General features: G+C 46.9%; 1 protein-coding gene across 2 annotated transcripts; it reads right to left on the bottom strand.

The window, feature by feature from the left end:
* Positions 1-601: 601 nt before the first annotated feature.
* On the bottom strand, positions 602-17,940 carry DRAM2 (DNA damage regulated autophagy modulator 2). 2 transcript variants are annotated; one of them, XM_041422669.1, is made up of 9 exons: positions 17,876-17,940; positions 13,386-13,477; positions 9,847-10,004; positions 8,607-8,674; positions 7,921-8,060; positions 5,567-5,744; positions 2,192-2,274; positions 1,408-1,500; positions 602-922 (listed from the first exon to the last, which is right to left on the bottom strand). In XM_041422669.1, exons 3-9 carry the CDS (start codon positions 9,975-9,977, stop codon positions 815-817), a joined length of 801 nt encoding a protein of 266 aa, XP_041278603.1. In that variant the 5' UTR covers positions 9,978-10,004; positions 13,386-13,477; positions 17,876-17,940; the 3' UTR covers positions 602-814. The 2 variants fall into 2 exon arrangements, with proteins under 2 accessions (XP_041278603.1, XP_041278602.1); XM_041422668.1 differs by having other exon boundaries at positions 17,868-17,938.
* Between the last annotated feature and the right edge of the window lie 3 nt (positions 17,941-17,943).

Below are 17,943 nucleotides of genomic sequence, written 5' to 3'. Positions count from 1 at the left end.
AGCTCTTGGCTTGGGAGGGAACAGGACATGGGCTGCCTTGGCCAACTCTTCCACCAGTGTGACAGGGACACTTGGCATGAGAATTCCTGGGTCAACCTGCCTGTCAGCTCCAACAACTCCACGGAGAGGGAGGAAAGGAAGGCCAGGTTGGACAGGGCCTGGAACAAGCTGGTCTAGTGGAAGGGGTCCTTGCACATGGCAGGGGATGGAATGGAATGGGATGGGCTTTAAGGTCCTTTCTGAGCCAAACCCTTCTGGGATTCCATGGCTGTGTGGTTCCTGCTGCTCCCTGTCACTCCTCTCCAGAGCCGACACAGGGCTGCCCTTCCAGCAGGAGGGAGCTGCTCAGCTGCCTCTTGACCTCCAGAGCAGGGTGTGGTGTGGAGAGGTTTTCCCTATGGGCTGCTCAAAGGATGGGGTGGCTTTGGGGTCCATCCCATCTGGCCCAAACTACAGAGCATGGATCAGCCCCCTGGGCCCAAGGGGAGCAGAGGTGAGGCTGGAGGCTCTGCCATCCAAAAGGATTTGGCCTGAGGAGACTGGAGAGAGGAGGGTGAAGGAGGTCAAACTGGGTGTAGAGGAAGAGACGAGGAGACACAACTCATTAACAACCTTCATTTATTCCTTCATGACATTGGGAAAAGTAGAAATGTCACAGACTCATTCACAGTACTGGTAACATTTGCAAAGCTGTGCAAAGCCCTTGATGTCAAGTATAAGACTTGACAAGACAATCACTTCATACTTTTTTTAATATAAATGTTTAGAAATAACAGCTGTTATTGCTATTAAATTCCTGAGTTCTCTCCATCCATCAGATGCTCCCTGCTATGAGCAGTGCCTGCTCCTCTGCCCTGAAGCTCCCTGGGCTCTCATGCAGGGTCTGGCCCTGCAGGCTGACCACGGCTCGCAGGGAGATTTTCTGTGGAGGGAAAGCAAAGGAGGTCCCTGTGAGTGGCTACCTCACTGCCTTGGCACTGGGAAGTTCAGTGGCCAGAGGAAACACCAAAGATTTTTGTAAACACCAAGAGATCAGCTCAGAACCATATGCCTGGCTCCTAGCTGTGCTCTGGACTGGCTCCATCATTTGCCTTGTCCTGGAGGAAAAGCCCCCTGTGGCTGTAACAGGTCTGGAAGTGAAGCCAGTCAGGGCCAGTCAAGGCTAGGGAAAGCCAGGCTGATGCTGGAGCTCTGGTAACACAGCAGGGCCAGACTCTACGGGGGTCATTTAGAGCTGCTCATGAGTCTCCAGCCCTGGTGACTGATCCATGCCAGGTTAATGGCTGGTCTCCATTACCTTAAAGGTCTTCTCCAACCAAAACAATTCCATGATCCCATAAAATCTAAGGCTGCCCTGCAGCACCACACTGGGCTATTCAGAAACAGAGAATGTTGACTTCATTTTACCTGGAAGTCACGGATGTAGGTGAGGAAGAAGCTGAGGAAGGAGAATGCCAGCGACCACTCGGAGACAGTGCTGATGATGTGGGGGGTGTAGCCCTGTGTTACAGAGGGGAAAAAATCCATGTGAAAACTGCTCTGGAACCTGCAGTGGCACAAGGATGGCTTGTGACTTGTGACATCCCATGTGAGATCCTACATCCAGAACTATTCCCACTGGAGACCAAAATCCCTTATTGTATCTGAAATCTCCAAGAATGAAGTGCTGAAGAATGAGAATGACCAGGAAAACACCTGCTCCAACTTGGATGATGCCTACTGGGAATTTAATACACACCTTCAAAACCTGAAGGTTCAATCCAGAGCTCAACTAACAAAGAGCAGGAAGGTTCAAGGCCCTCCTCAAGATGCAGGAGGGATTAATTCAGAGTTACACTTGAAGATCCAACAGTTCTGTGCAATCAGAACTTCAACAAATACTGGCACAGGTTGCCCAGAGCAGCTGTGGCTGCCCCATCTCTGGAAGTCCAAGGCCAGGTTGGAGCTTGGAGCAACCTGGGCTGGTGGGAGGTGTCCCCACCCATGGCAGAGGGTGGAACTGGATGAGCTTTAAGGTCCTTCCCAATCCACCCCAGTCTGGGATCCCACAATTCCAAGGAGCTGCTGGCTGGTTCGGCTGGCACAGCTCTCTCCTCTCTCACCCCAGGCTGTGTCGTGAACTGCAGGAAGCTCCCACCTGTCCCTCCAAATCCAGCTGGATTTGGACTCCATTTCCCACCCACTCACTTACTCTTTCCTGGGGGTTCCAGTGCAGCTTCTGCACCAGGTTCTGTCCATACAAGCCACTGTACAACACAACTGAGGACACAAACACTGAGGGAAGAGGTTAAGGAAGATTCAAGGCCAAGAATGAGGAACATGGAACTTGCAGACTGTGTTGAGCTGAGGCTATGGGATCTCAGCCTGAGGAGCAGTAATGGTGCCATGGACTGTTCACATTGTGCCCTTCAACCTGTAGCTTGTCCCAACCCACTGGTTATTGTCATGTGAAAAGGTTAATTTGAACCTAAATCCATTATTTCCGTTCTCTGTGTGCTGCCTCTCATTATTCCTCTGATCAAAGGCAGCACTCTCATGGAAGTACTTAAGCTATGATCAGATGTGCACACTTGCTGAGCATTTTAATTTAATTTTACTGATATTTTCCACCCTAATAAGAGTCTAGATCTCTTCCTCTGATGGCTTGTCAATGTCTCAACTACCTTGCATTCTTGCAGTGGGCCACAGGTTGGAATTCTGTATCACCTGCTGCAAAGAGGACTTTTGGCTTTTCTGTTTCCCTCTTAGTCAAGGTTTGACAAGTGCTTTGGATTTCACCCCATGTGACAATGATCCCCTATTTAATCCAAGACCTGAATCTTTCTGGAGTATTTGATGTCAATTCTTCAACACCTTACAGAGGGAAGGTACCCAAAAAAAGTGCTTCTGCTACACAACAAATGAAACTCAGATCATTAATTTACAGACAACCTGATTTTCATAGGATTAAGATATTAAATTCTTCAGTGGTTAATGAGATTAAACATGAAGAGCCTCCTGGTGTGAAAAATTAATTTTGGTGGTGAACAAGCACAAACATAGCCTTAAGAATCCAGACTTCCAAAGCTTATTTAAAAATGGGTGTGAGTGGTTTAGGAGCTCTGGTTACTGCTTGGACCACAGACACCCAATTTTCTGCTTAATTGAACTGGGCAGCCATAGGAGCTGTTTGTTATCTGCCTGAGTTCCTGCTGCAGTGGGAAGAATTTAATCGTTGTGATACAAAAGCAACTGGTTCCCATTCCCTCCCCTGCCCCCCATTACAGTGGGTCATCAACTGCCTTGCTCTGTGCTGGCAGTTCTGCTTGTTACATTCCACCACAGGACCAGGAGTATTTTCATAGATTCAGAGAATTGTTTGGGTTGGAAAAGACCTCTGAGGTTGAGTCCAATTGCTCCCCAAGGCCAAGGCCACCATAAACCCATGTCCCCAAGTGCCACATCCACATGCCTTTTAAATCTCTTCAGGGATGGTGACTCCATCACTGCCCTGAGCATCTGTGCCAGTGCCTGACCGCCCTTTCTAGGAAGAAATTTTCCCTAATATCCAACTGAACTGAGGCCGTTTCCTCTTGTCCTGGCCCTTGCTCCCCAGCAGCAGAGCACAACCCCATCCTGGCTGAACCCTCCTGTCAGGGTGTTGTGCAGAGCCAAAAGGCTCCCCCTGAGCCTCCACTTCTCTGAGCTGAGTCCCCCGGCTGCTCTCCCAGCTGCTCCTGGTGCTCCAGACCCTTCCCCAGCTCTGCTCCCTTCCCTGGACACGCTCCAGCCCCTCAGTTCTCTCTTGCCAGGAGGGGCCCAGAGCTGTCCCCAGGACTGGAGCTACCCCAGCAGTGCCAGCACAGGGGATGGGCACTGCTGTGACCCCAGAGCTGACACAAAATACAGCTCCTTCTGTCTTCCAGTACCTGTTACAACCATTTAATCCCAGGTCACAGACTTCTCCCTTTCCCCATCTTTCCCTTATTACATTATGATCTGTTAATTTAGAACAACAATTTCCCTTTCCTTCCTCTTTCATTGTTATATATGTAAGCATCATTACTTCTACAACTTCCCTATAATTTTGGTTAGACTATACTGGCACAAAAACCTCTACAAATCTGAAGTTTGTGGGCTTTTGGCATCTGTAAGAGGAACATAACTTGTAGCAGATCATATTGTTCATAGAATATATTTTAGTTTCACCCGTTTGGGTCCTCCCTATCCAAAGCTGAAAATCTTGTTTGCTAATAGCAAAAATTTCTGCTAAATACAACACATTCTCCAAGTTTCTCAGATTATTTCCTTGCTGTCTGCCAAGACCCCTCAGCAGGTGAAGATCCTTCATGATGGATAACAAGCCTGTGCCCCACTGTCCCTGCTCCTCTGACTGCTACAGATTCTATAATCCTGGAGCAGCAGGGATGGGAGCCCAGTGAGATGCTCCAATCTTGGAGATATGAGACATGTGGTTTAGTGTTGGTACTGGCTGCCAGCCTGGAAATACGTGGGATTGGTGGGGATTAAATCAGTGGCCTGGATACAGCTGCAGATGGGACAGTGTTTAAGCAATGGGTTTTGTAACTTGTGTCTCTGGAATTCAGGAAGTTTGGTGTTGTTGTCCTTTTTGACACAAAAACTGAGTTTAATTTTTAAATCCAATTTCTAAGTTCATTATGGTGAGCAGGAGAACTGTTCTGGTGCAGTTTCCTGACTGTTTCAATAATTTGGGAAAGGAAAAGGCCTCTATTTCTGAGCGAGTTTGCCCACATTTGTTATATAAATATATGGCTAAATGGGAATGGATTCCCACTGAGAGAGGGCAGCACTAGAAGGTCCCTTCAACACAAACCATTCTGTGTTTCTCTCTTTCTCTAAACTGCACAGCTGCTTCCAGCACTTAGAATTCAGAGCTAAAGGGAGTGATGGACTCATGCTGAGGGAAGGTGGTAGGGAATGCCAGTCAGAAATATCTTGTCTTTTGAACTGTAGGATGGGCAGGGAGGAGATCAGAGGTCTAAGTCCCTCCCTGACTCACCCTTGAAATGTGCTCCAGACTTGTCTCCCTCTTCCAGAGCCAGCTGGCACATGGTCTGTTTTCCTCTTGTGCTACATTTTGGGTTTCTTTCTCAGTTATATCCAACTCTATCACTCTGCACCATTTTTGTCCTCAGGAACACACTTTTATTTCTCACTTGTTTTTTTTCCCCCATTGAAACCAGCCATCCCTTAAGCACACTTTGCTTTGGCATCGTATTTCTTAACTTAGGCCTCTTGGGGATAAACTCTTATTTTTCCTATTTTCAGTCTCTGGTGTGCAGTAGGAAAGGGGAGGAGAAAGGGTAGTAACTGTCCCTCATACCTTTTTTTTTTTTTTAATATCCAGTGGGGAATATTAAAAGTATTAAAGGGATTAACCATTTTCCTTGAAATTCCCAGGCTGGAATACAGAACGGGGCAAACTACAGGGTGTACAATCAAGGATGACAGGCCTCTTGTGGCACATGGTGGTGGTTTGGTTCAAGCAGGTGTAAATCCTGTGGAGACTGCTGGGTTTTGGTGCCACTACCCAGGCAAAGGATACTGCTCAAGATGCTGGAACAGCTCCACAGGAACACGGCCAGGCGGGCCCAGAAGATGTCTTTGCTGTGAAGTTCTGGCTGCATCAGGTAGGACAGGATGGTCTGAACCAGCATGTAAATGGACCCCACCCCGAAGGTCAGGCAGGCTCCCAGCACATGGATGTAGTACAGGACGCATTTCTAGGGAAAGAAAGTGCTGCCTGTGAAAACCTGGTTTCATTTTCTTATGTAAACCTCTGGCATCCACCCCTCAGTGACCTTCTCCCATTCTGAGCTAAGCAGTTATGGACTGTGTCTGTCCTCAGGAGAATTTTTTTGGAAGCAGCATTGGAAGATGTCTGGAAGCCACAACCTGCCAGCCTCTGGAATTTCTGCTTTTGTTAAGTTCTTGTGGTGAAGTTACAGGTGACAGCTGTACCTTCAGTACAGGAATTTGTGAGAGCTCTTTTCATAAATGGACAGTATCACAGGAACTGGGTGAGAGAATCCCTGCAGGTGGGCAGGAGTGACAACATTTCTACCCCAGGAACATGTGCATCTATGCATCTGTGAAAGATTATGTACTACAGGACAGACACAACACGATTCTAGCACCCAATTTTGGATTAAAAATAATGAGGTTTTGCATTTCTCTGAATGAACTCTGGTTTGAATAAAGATTGTTTGTCAAATTAGTATCTTGGAATACTCTGAGGAAACAAGGCTCAATCAAGCAGCAATACTTAAAAAACACCACCAGGAGAACCAAGTGTCAAATAAAAAAAATAACTAAAACCAGAAGATATTAAAAAAAATCCAATCCAACTAAAATTTATTATTAAAATATATGTGTGTGAAAACCCAGGTGTGCTCACCCCTTTACTCTCATCACCAGCTTAGCATATGAGCCAGAGACAGGGAACAAAAAGTGTCATCTGACCTGTGGCAGAAGGCAAGGCCTGGCAGCCTCCTGCACTCCAATCATGCAGATGTTTCCTGCCCTAAAACATGAGGTTCTGTGTGTATCTTACTGAGTAACTCTTAAGATTAAGCTTTTCCTTGTGCATTTTCTGTGCACAAACAAATTTTAAGTGCTGCATCTACAGTAAGAATATATATTTAAGAAATAAGCAGGTTGCAAAGATGTGTGCTCCAAAAACATGTACTGTGCAAAGAGGTGTCAGCAGAGAGAAATTCTCTATTTTCACACTTCGGGGTCTTCAATCACCAGTGGATTTCAGGCAAATATGCAAGTGCATTACTTCCAACTTTTTTTTTTGCTCAAGATTAAAAAATACACAAACTGTTACCAAATTAACATGTACCTCTTGGGTTTTGACTGTTGGGAAATACAAATAAAGTAGAAAAACCCTTTATTTTCTGATGGCAGTAGAGGGAAATCATGGAGTTGAGCAGAGCCTGGAGGATTTTTCTTGGTGGATGTGGAATGGGAGGCTGGGACCTCTGAGGGCTCTAGAAAACAATAAATAGACTGAGGCCTCCAGAAGAAAAAATGCCTAGAATGAGAGTGCTGAGGTTTCTAAGACAGGAGATGCTGCAGCACTTGAGGAGCTGGGCTGGGGAAAAGGTGAAGGTTCCAAAGAGTTTTTCCTCTTTCGTTTTCCCTGTCCCTAATCCAGCAGGAGCCTGAGGTGACACTGCAGCCTGTGGTGGCTACAGGCACCACAACAGAGCCCCAAAATACATCAGGTAATTAATGTAATAAGGCTGGCAAATATACAATCACCTGGCAAATGAAGCCAACAATGGGGAGTTGCTCATGGTGTGATAGGTGAGAATATCAGATGTGGGTTTTTTGGAGTGGAAAGTATTGGGGTGAAAAAAAAAAGAGACCTGGGATGGAGAAAATCAGAAGAATTAATGTTGCAGAATTTTCAAGAATTTGAGAAGGTGTGAAGGAGAATCTGCCCAACAGGGCAGGTTTTCCAGAGCTGGGCTTGTGGGGTTGGATGGTTTTGTTTGCTTTACTTCTAGCTGCAACAAGTTTTTGATACCTTTTATACTATTTGATACCTGATTCTCCTGAGCCACAGTTGTGGGCTTTCAATGTGGATCTCAGGCTTTCAGCCTGCCCGGAAGGAGATCCAAATGTGGCTTCTGCAATGCTTGGTGGTTATGAATGTTTTGAAATGTCATGAACAGCTGCTCACAAGTCCCAAAGCAAATAAGGAATAACTAACAAATTAAAAGTCAAACCTTATATTTTTTAACTGTGCTCTGTAGAGAATGTCACAAAAAAGCAGTTTGCCACGGAAAGTTGCTTTCTGTAAATCCGCTGTTTATCAGGTATGACATCAGATATCTCAGAACAGACACAGCTCTGGCAGGGACAGAGCAGTGCAGGTGGTGCACAAACCTGGAAATTTGCAATAATGCAGAGTCCAAAGCAGCTCATCCATCCCAGCGTGAGGCCCAGCTTATTCAGCCTCAGGATCCTGGGTTTTTCTGGGCTCAGGGCAGACACTTGTTTGTACCGGACGTACATGGTGGCCACCCCTGCCAAAGACAGCCACAGGCAGTAAGATTCCTGCTGGGGAGCAGTGTCCTTGTTTACCTGGGAAGATGCTGAGTGCCAGAGGAAACTTTTAAAATACAAGAATTTTTTTAGGGCACAGTGAAATAGGAAAGCTGAAAGGCTGGATTGAAAATTGAAATAATATAATGGCAAACAAGTTAAATTAATAGATTTTTCTGATCTATTTCATTTAAAAACCATATTAGGTTGTTTTCCCTCCTTCCATTGCTGTAGCACAGGTAAGGTGACTGCCTTGAATTTGCATTTTTATTGCTTTTACTTCTCTGTTTTTTTGAATGCATTTTTTGTCCTTCTGGAATCTGCAACTGCCATACTGGCAATTCGTGGACAACATCCCTGACACACACTTTTAATTGCTTAAGAGAAGTGAGATTTATTGCTCAGTATTTCGTTTTTGAGTAAGAATTCTGGGCTGTTTAATGATCTGGAGAAGGAAATGAACTTTTTTAAAGCTGTTGCATTCCAGAATTGCCTGCAGCTCACCAAGGACAGTTTTCTGTACTCACCCAAGAAGGTTGAAACATTTAACATGATCCCAAATAAACATCTTTCAGGTGGTATTGTCCCTGTATCGCTGGAAAAGATAAATGGAGTGATACATATCCTATATTATTTATATTAAAAATACTTCCAACACAACTTTACTTATTTCAGTCTACAAAGGACATGTAAAAAAGTGTCTCCAGATGATTTTCACTGAATTTTTCATTACTCAAACTATGCTGTGCTGGTTTTAGAGCTGTAGAAATCACCATGGTAAAGACAAGCTTGCCTTGGAGCAGGGAATGATCATGCTCAGAGTAACTGTTACTTTCATATTGATCTTGATGCCATAAAAGGTGAATAAAAAGGATTAAAAGTGAAAAAATGAAGACATGGAAAACTGAAAGAGCAAAGCTGTTTTATATATATAAAAAGTGTCTCCAGATGATTTTCACTGAATTTTTCATTACTCAAACTATGCTGTGCTGGTTTTAGAGCTGTAGAAATCACCATGGTAAAGACAAGCTTGCCTTGGAGCAGGGAATGATCATGCTCAGAGTAACTGTTACTTTCATATTGATCTTGATGCCATAAAATGTGAATAAAAAGGATTAAAACTGAAAAAATGAAGAACATGGAAAACTGAAAGAGCAAAGCTGTTATATACATATCAGCCTTGACAGAATAAAGTTGGCACTGTAGATTTCAGTACGGATCTTCTGGTGCAACAAACCTGGCAGCAAGTGGCTTCACTGTTAGCAGGGATGTGGTGAGGCACCCCCAGTTTATCATCATTTTAAGGGTATGTTCACAGAGCCAAAGCTTAGAGTTTTGCACAAAACCAGACACCTTTATATAGAATAACACACAAATCCCAGAATGGGTTGGGTTGGGAAGGACCTTAAAGCTCATCTCAACTACCTCATTCCAACCAGGAACACCTTCCACTATCCCAGGTTGCTCCAAGCCCTGTCCAACCTGGCCTTGGACACTTCCAGGCGTGGGGCAGCAACTGTATCTCTGGGCAACTTGTGCCAGGATTCACCACCCTCACAGGGAAGGAATTTCTTCCTAACATTCAACCTGAATTTCCCCTCTATCAGTTTAATATCACCTATAACTATACATATAATGGCTATAAAGAGTAACTTTAGTACAGGAGCTGTTGGGTAAAAAAAGAACTGCTATTTAAGTCTGGAGTTGGTAAGAATTCACAGCTGTGGGGTCATTTCAGTGCTCTGCCACAGGGTGGACATCACTGACCTGATGTAGGGCACCAACGGGTCAACGTGGTGCAGGACAATTGCAGTAATGTAGGAAAACACAAATGATGCTGCTGACCACACAACCAGCACCACGGGCAGGAACGAGAGGCCTTGCTGGAACCACCACATTTCAGGGCTGACTTCTGCCTCCAGACACTGTGAAGAACCAAATGCAAAGGTTTACTAAGAGTTCTCAAACACTTACTGAGATTCTCAAATTTACTGAGTTCTCAAGAGTTTACTGAGAGTTCTCAAAGGTTTACTGAGATTCCCAAAGGTTATCTAGGATTTTACAACGAGGACTTTGAAATTTTGCTATACAGCAGTTTGTTATATCTCTCAGTCCTCTCCTGCAAACCCAAAGTGAACACTGACTTCACAGAAGAAATCATAAATCAGCAGAATTAAATCTAGAAATGTTAATTCTGAAATTCTTAGAGTATCATTAGAAACCAGTACTGTCATTTTACTATGTGGCTTCGATTTTTTGCTGCCAGAAAAGGGTCAAGTGGGTCACTGTGAGTAAGTGACTCCATTTTCTTCTCAGTCTTGTGTCACAACACCAGGTCAGTAGAGTGACCTGACAGAGAATATGTCCCTGCACTGACACTGCAACTGATGGTGGCTGTGCTGGAGCCTCCAGCTTCTATTAACACTTAGCTGGGTAGATGTGGAGGAAATTACCCAAAATTACTTTAATACCTGCCCTCAATTATTCCCTGTCAGACTCTGTGACTCGACATCTGTTATAGAGTCCCAGGGCTGGAAGAGACTTTAAACCCAATCTTGTTCCACCCTGCCATGGGCAGGGACACCTTTCATCATCCCAGGGGGCTCCAAGCTCTGTCCAACCAGGCCTTGGACACTTCCAAGGATGGGACAGCCACAGCTGCTCTGGGCAACCTGTGCTAGGGCCTCACCTCCCTCACAGGGAGGAATATCCCATCTAAACCTGCCATTAGTTGCACACACATAGGTTTTATTTTCTAGTCTGAGTCCTCTTTGCTTCACAGTCTCATTTTGTTGTCCCTCCATAATGTCCTGATGGGCTCTCTCAAAGCACTGGGGGGTTTCCTGGGCTCACTGTGTTAATGTTGAGCAAACAGCTCAATTTCTCCACATCTCTTCCTCCCATCCTGTCTAGATTTGTGTATTGTCAAGGAGAAGACTGTACTGAGGTACTTCACAGAGTGGGATAGAAAATGACTTTGCCATTCAGCAACAATTTTTAAAAATTAGTTTGTTTTTTAAATTTATTAATGTTTAGGATGAAATGTCAGTGAAAATGTTAAAAACATGTTTTGGAGGAAATCAAAACTGCAGTACTGTTTAAATCACCCATTTATTCTATGCTGTGAGGTTAACTTCTGGAAGATATCACCTATGGAGGTTTGAGAACACAGACGCAATTCTTTTGTGGAGATTGAATCAGAACTTTCCCATGGACTGTAATATCAGTAAAAACAATACAATATTAACAGGGCAGGGGGCACCTTTCACTAGGGCAGGTTGCTGAGCTCCATCCAGCCTGGCTTCACGACCTCTCAGCCATCTGAGTTCACTGCTACCAACCACAGCCCTCACACTCAAGGGTTGCTCACAGCAGTTGCTGTTTTACAGGTGAGAGGAAAAGATCCACATGCAGTGCAGTGAAATTATGACTCTGTAGTCACACTGTTCAGTTCCCTAAATCCCAGCCTGACAGCAAATCTGTGTCTCAAGCCAGCTCTCTAAGAGCAAGAAGGGTGTCTTAGGTTGGAAATGGGGGGTGTATTCTATTCCTATCTCCTGGGGCAGTTATCTTCTGTTAATTGGGCAGTTTTCTTTATCTCTGCCACAACCAATCCTCCCTCCAGGAGGTATTTCCTGCTAATGGGCCATTGAGTGCCACAGCATGACTGATAAACTTACATCATCCCATTGGGAGATGCTCTGCCCAGAGGGAGGAGCCAAGCATTCCTACCTGGATAGAATCTCAAAGACCACAGCAGCCTTTTCCCATTGGATTCCCAGAGGAGCAGCTGCCTTTTCCACTGGATTCCCAGGAGAAGACCAGGCCCATCTACACCACCACTGGGTCTTAAGAGGAAGACTATACCCTTCTACAGGATCCCTGCTTCAACAGAACCACACCTGCCACTCCAGGAGGACTGCAGCCACAATTTCAATTGGACTGGTACCAACACCCTGACCACCAGGGTATCAGGTCCCGTTCTGAGTCTTTCAGTGTTGTTTTGTATTACTGCATTGTTAATTTTATTTTCTTTCCTAATAAAGAACTGTTATTCCTGCTCCCATATCTTTGCCTGACAGACCTCTTAATTTCAAAAATTATAATAATTTGGAGAGAGGGGGTTTACATTTTCCATTGAGGGGAGGCTTCTGCCTTCCTTAGCAGACACCTGTCTTTCCAAACCAAGATGAAGGACCACCCTAGTGAGCTCACACAGAGAGAACTGTGACTCCTCCCTACTCTTGCTGCAAAAGCAAAGTAATTTACTACTAGCTTCAAACACAACCAGAGCTATTTCAGCCTCCCAGAATGGCTGAGGTGGGGAAGGAGCCCTGGAAATCACCTGGGCCATCCCCCTGCTCAAGCAGGGCCATCAGAGCCAGTAGTGCAGGATTTCACCCCAAGATTGGAGATATCACAGCCTTTCTGGGGAGACTGGGATAACCAGTGCCAGTCACCCTCACAGGGAAAAAGTGTTTCCTGATGTTCACTGGAGAGAAGAGGAGAAAAAGTGTTTCAACATAGTTAAAACTGGAGACTGTAAATGGAAGATGAAAAAGAACAAAGGTAAAGAGCAATAATGGAGAGTGCACACCCAGAGGCATCCAGGCAAAGATCTGTATATGAAAAAAGCAAAATAATGTTGAAAGAAATTAGAAGGAAGTATTGAGAGATTTTAGAAGGGCATGGCCTGGGTTGGAGAGGCTGAAAGAAAGGAGGAAGAGAAAAGGAAGAAAGAGGAAGCACCAAGACTAGAAAGTCTCATGGCGAGAAAAAAGTTGAAACAAAAGTGGGTGAATCTTGCAAGAGATCAGAGCTGGTCAACCCTCACAGCCCTTGCATAGAATGGACAACTACAGCCTTGTAGAGGTGAAGGTTCAGCTGCTTGTGAGAAAGCTAGCTGGTGACAGGTAAAGGTGTTTAACAGGATATGCAGTGAATAAGAACAGATTGACAGAACTCAAGTTGCCTGATCTCTTGCCCATTTTTAAGCTAAATATAAAGTTTGCCATCTGATCATGATTTTAAGACTGCAAGCAGTAATGACTCTAACCCCACAATCCCATCTCTAGTGTGAGTAAATTGGGAATTTGAAAGAGAAATGCGGATTTTGCATGATGTTCTCTGTTATAAATGTTATGTTCCTGGGTATGTAATTGTCAGCTCCAACCAGTCAGTCTGAATATACTTTTCATTTCACATTTAAATATTCATAGTGCCTTAATTTTATTTCTGAGCTAACATACTTTCCCCTGCAAACAAACCCAACCAACCAATGAACCAACCAACCACATTCCACATACCTGAGAAAAAGGGCATCAGAGGACATGTCACTTAAGGGGAATCCAAGGTCATTTTTTTGCTGAAGCTCCACATTCGCTTCATTTTTCTGACTCTGAGATATAAAGGAAAATGAGCAAGATGTGAGTTCTTCTTCTGTACCCCTTGCCATGTTTATTCTTCTTAGCACCTTCTGTTAGTCACTGCTGCTGACTGGACACAGATTAGACTGTTGGCTTGCCCCATGGTGTTTTTCCTGCATTCCAAGTAGTTTATGGAGTGAAGCTTGTGTGTGGTGGGGAGGTAGAAATGAAGAAAAACAGGTGTTTAAGGCTCTTTGATTTTAGGAGTGTTCTACACAACCATTTAACTTGAATTGAAGAGCTTTCAAGAGATGAAGTGAATGCAATTAAAACCCATGCCTAAGACTACAGCTTTCACCTAAGAAAGGGAACAGAACATGGAGACTTCCCATTTCATTGTGGACACACATCCCCATGTCCTGCTGGTGCAATGCTAAATACATGGCTGGCAGGGGGCTGGAGGAACCTGAGTATCACAGGACCATTTAAGCTGGAAAAGGCCTTTAAGATCATCAAGTCTAACTGTTCCTCTGGCACTGCCAAGGCCGCCACTAAACTAAATCCTCAGGCAACACATCCACAGCTTTTAAATCCCTCCAGGGATGGTGACTCCACCTCTGCCTTAGACAGCCTGTGCCAGTGCTGGACAACACATTCCAGACAGAAATTTTTCCCAATATCCAACCTCAAATTCCCCTGGTACAGCTTGAAGCCGTTTCCTCTTGTTCAGGCCCTTGTTTCCCAGCAGCAGAGGTTGACCTCCCCTGGCTGAACCTCTCCTGTCAGGGAGATGTGCAGAGCCAAAAGGCTCCCCCTGAGCCTCCACTTCTCTGAGCTGAGTCCCCCAGCTGCTCTCCCAGCTGCTCCTGGTGCTCCAGTCCCTTCCCCAGCTCTGCTCCCTTCCCTGGACATGCTCCAGCCCCTCAGTTCTCTCTTGCCAGGAGGGGCCCAGAGCTGTCCCCAGGACTGGAGCTACCCCAGCAGTGCCAGCACAGGGAACCACGCTGGGCCTTCTGGACACACCACAGCTGTGACAGCCCAGGTGCTGTTGCCTACGGGTGTTCATGTCCAGTCACTGTCACCAGAACTACCAGATCATTTCCCAGCTTTCCAGCCACTCCTTTCCCAGCTTGGAGCATTCCATGGGATTGTTGTGACCCAAGGGCAGAACACAGCATTGGTCTTGTTGACTCTCCCACTGCTTGCCTCAGCCATGGATCCTGCCTGTCCATTTAATCAGACATTCCATAACTCCTGACTTCTCCTCCCACAGGTTTGAGGTGCTGCCTTGGGGATGCAGAGGGGCTGAAGCTCTGTGGGGATGAAGCTCACAGACAATGCAGATTCTCTACCTGCTGACGGTATTTACGTGCCTGTGCAGACTGATTTACCTGGGCTAGGACAAGCTTAGTAAAGCAGAACAGCTATTCCCAACTTCTCCCTCCATGCTGCCCTTACTACAAAATAAATGTGTCCACACAGGCAGCTCATCAGCACTGTCTGCTCCAAAGCAAGCTGGGCGGCAGAGAAGCTCTCACTGTTAGGACTGGGAATCTCTCTACCCTGAGCTGTCACTGAGCCCAGAGCTCAGCTCTGCACATGACTTATCAACATTTTCCTGTGGTCTGGCACAAAGAGCACCTTCAGTCACACCACAGAGCACTGCTGAGGCACAGCTTCTTACTGAGAGTGTATGTGCAGGCTGCTGGAATCATGGAATCTTCTGAGCTGGAAGGGACCCACAGGCATCATCCAGACCTGATCATCATCAACCCGCCCTGCACAGACACCCCAACAATCCCACCCTGGGCACCCCTGGCAGTGCTGTCCAAACTCTCCTGTAGCTCTGGCAGCCTTGGGGCTGTGCCCATTCCCTGGGGAGCCTGGACAGTGCCAGCACCCTCTGGGGGAAGAACCTTTCCCTGATATCCAGCCTAAATCTCCCCTGACACAGCTCCAGCCATTTCCTTGGGTCCTGTCCCTGGTCACAGAGAGCAGAGGTCAGAGCTGTCCCTCAGGAGGAATCTGCAGCCCCCCAGGAGGATCATCCTGATGGCACCAGTTGGGCTCTATCCCTCTTGCCTTCCCCAGCAGAAACCCCCTCATGAACTCTCCTTACACTACAGTTTTATAAATTTATCCTTTAAATTCTCTTATGTCAGTCAAGATCTACCCTGAGTTCTTTTCTCCCTCTATCTCTTTCCTCATTTAATATTTTACAGAGGAATCAAGTCAGTTCTCCCACTGTTCTGGGGGCAGACTGTACATCTCCAACACAGGCTTCACTCTGCAAATCCCTGGGCACAGTCAGGGCACAGTGTACTCCAGGCTGTCCCAACTTCCTGCTGTGCAGCTGCCCTGCATCCCTGCCAACTCCCAGGCTCTGTCTGGGCACAGAACGAGGCACCTCCAAACACCAGGAGGCAGAAAGGAATTACCATGTGTCAGATGCTGAGGTCCTGAGATAAATTATTATTAACACCTCGTCCTATCCCATTGTTTTCAACAGGGAGAAGGAAAACACACACTCAAACTCCTTGTTTTCACATAAGCTCCTTTGCAAGCAGATTATACAACAACAATGGCCACCCTCAATTTTCCATACAACTGATTTTCTTAAACGTCTATCCTGATCTTCAGGCACTTTAAAGTTCTAAGGGTTTTTTTTTTTTAAGCTCCAGTTTGAGTGTCACAGATTGTTTCCAATATCAAGAGCAAGTGAAGAAAGTGTTTCAAAAGCAAAGGAGATTTTAACCCTCTCGGAAGTGTTTCTCCCAGTGCAAGAATGCTGCCACACCCTACCCAGGCTGGAGCACGTGGAATAGAATCTCCAAAGGAAAATGAAAGGTGGGCAAGACCATAAGGGCAGGAAGTCCATGTTACCTGGAATGACAAAGCTGCAAAGATGGTTGAATTACATGGGGAAAAGGGAAATTCCTGGATTACTGATGATCCCTGGGTTGTCAACCTGCCTCTTCCCTGCTCTGCAGCCAAATAGGCAGAGATAAAGCACTACCTAGGGACACTTCCTTTTGTCTCCAGCAAATTGTCCAGTGGACAGCACTGAGGGAAGGACAGAGGAATTTGTCTGTGCCTTCCTAAACAAACAGAGGCTGGATGGGGCTGTGTCTGAACACAGGTTAGGTCCTACTGATAAACCACAGGGAAAGGTCACTGATCCTCAAAGCACTGACGTCAGGAAGTAGGAAATGTGTTACCTCTGCTGTTCGTGCTGCAGGGTAATGACAGGTGACTCATTTTGAGAGTTTTCTCAGTACAGACACCAAAAAAGTTGCCAGGAAATCTTTCAGTCCTGGAGGGCAGCTTCCAGGGGGTCTCCATGTTCTGGCCCTGCTCCTGTTCCCTGGCTGGGAAGACACAGCACGGCCTAGAGCCAACCCAAACAATGCCAGGCCCAGGACCCTGGCACAGGATGTCCCCAAGCCTGCTTGGGACACCCAGCACACTGTGACAGCGGCTGGGTGCTCTGGCTGATCCAGGAGCTCTGTGTCAGGGATGAACCAACGGCACTGGCCAATCCCACTGGCTTGACCACAGTTTCAGCTAAAAACACCTGAGTCCTCGGAGCAGAGCCACCGGGAGACTCCCAGGGGACAGCTGGGATTGGAGTCACTGCAAGGTCACATGGGGAGTGGGGGCGCTGGGGGCAATCAGAGAGGAAAGGGAAAAGGAACCAGGATGGAGAGAGGTTTGAGAAAGGAGGAAAAGAGAATGAAGGGGAGAAAGGGGAGGCTGAAGGCAGAGAGATGAAGAGGCAGAGGGGCTCAGTGGGCTTCTCAGGGCAGAGGAGTTGCTGGAAGTGATGGGGATTCACTGGGGATGTGGCGGGGGGGTCACTGGGCAGCAGGAACGGCGGTGGGGGTCACTGGGGCTGACAGGGGGGCACAAAGGGGATGAGGGGGATTTATCAGGAGAGGGAGAAAGGACAGCTGAGGTTTCTGGGGGTCCAGAAGGGCAGTGCACCCGGTGGGGGCTGCAGTGGGGCGAGGGGCACAGAGTAGGGTGGGAGTTACATGGAGGGGGTCAGGGAACACTGGGGGATCACTGAGGCAGCGATGGGGGCTGACAGAGAGACCATGGCCTCACTGAGGATGGGGGATCCCTGAGGGATTGACAAGGGGTTTCCAAGGGAGTCTCTGACGCGGTGACAGGGACATCGGAAGGTCACTGAGGGGGATGAAGGGGGGTCCCTGAGGGGGTGACAGAGGATCTCGGAGGGGGTAGCAGGGAGTGACAGGAACACCGGGCGGTCGCTAAGAGGAGTGATAGGGAGACCGGGGTATGGTCGCTGGGGGGTGACAAAGGTGGCTGGGAGGGTGAAGGGGAGGTTGTGGGTTCTCTGGGGGGGTGACAGGGGTGAGAGCGACGCGGGTTCGGTGTTTGGGTTCCCCCCGCACCCACCCCTTCACCTCAGCCGCTCCCGCGCCGTCCTCGCACTGCCCCGGCCCCGCCCCCGGCGCGCGCTGCCACCGCCTCC

Source organism: Onychostruthus taczanowskii, unplaced genomic scaffold, assembly GCF_017590055.1.
Source record: "Onychostruthus taczanowskii isolate IOZ18803 unplaced genomic scaffold, ASM1759005v1 scaffold74, whole genome shotgun sequence".
In the NCBI taxonomy this organism is placed as follows: Eukaryota; Metazoa; Chordata; class Aves; order Passeriformes; family Passeridae; genus Onychostruthus; species Onychostruthus taczanowskii.
This window is presented reverse-complemented; position numbering and strand designations above follow the sequence as displayed.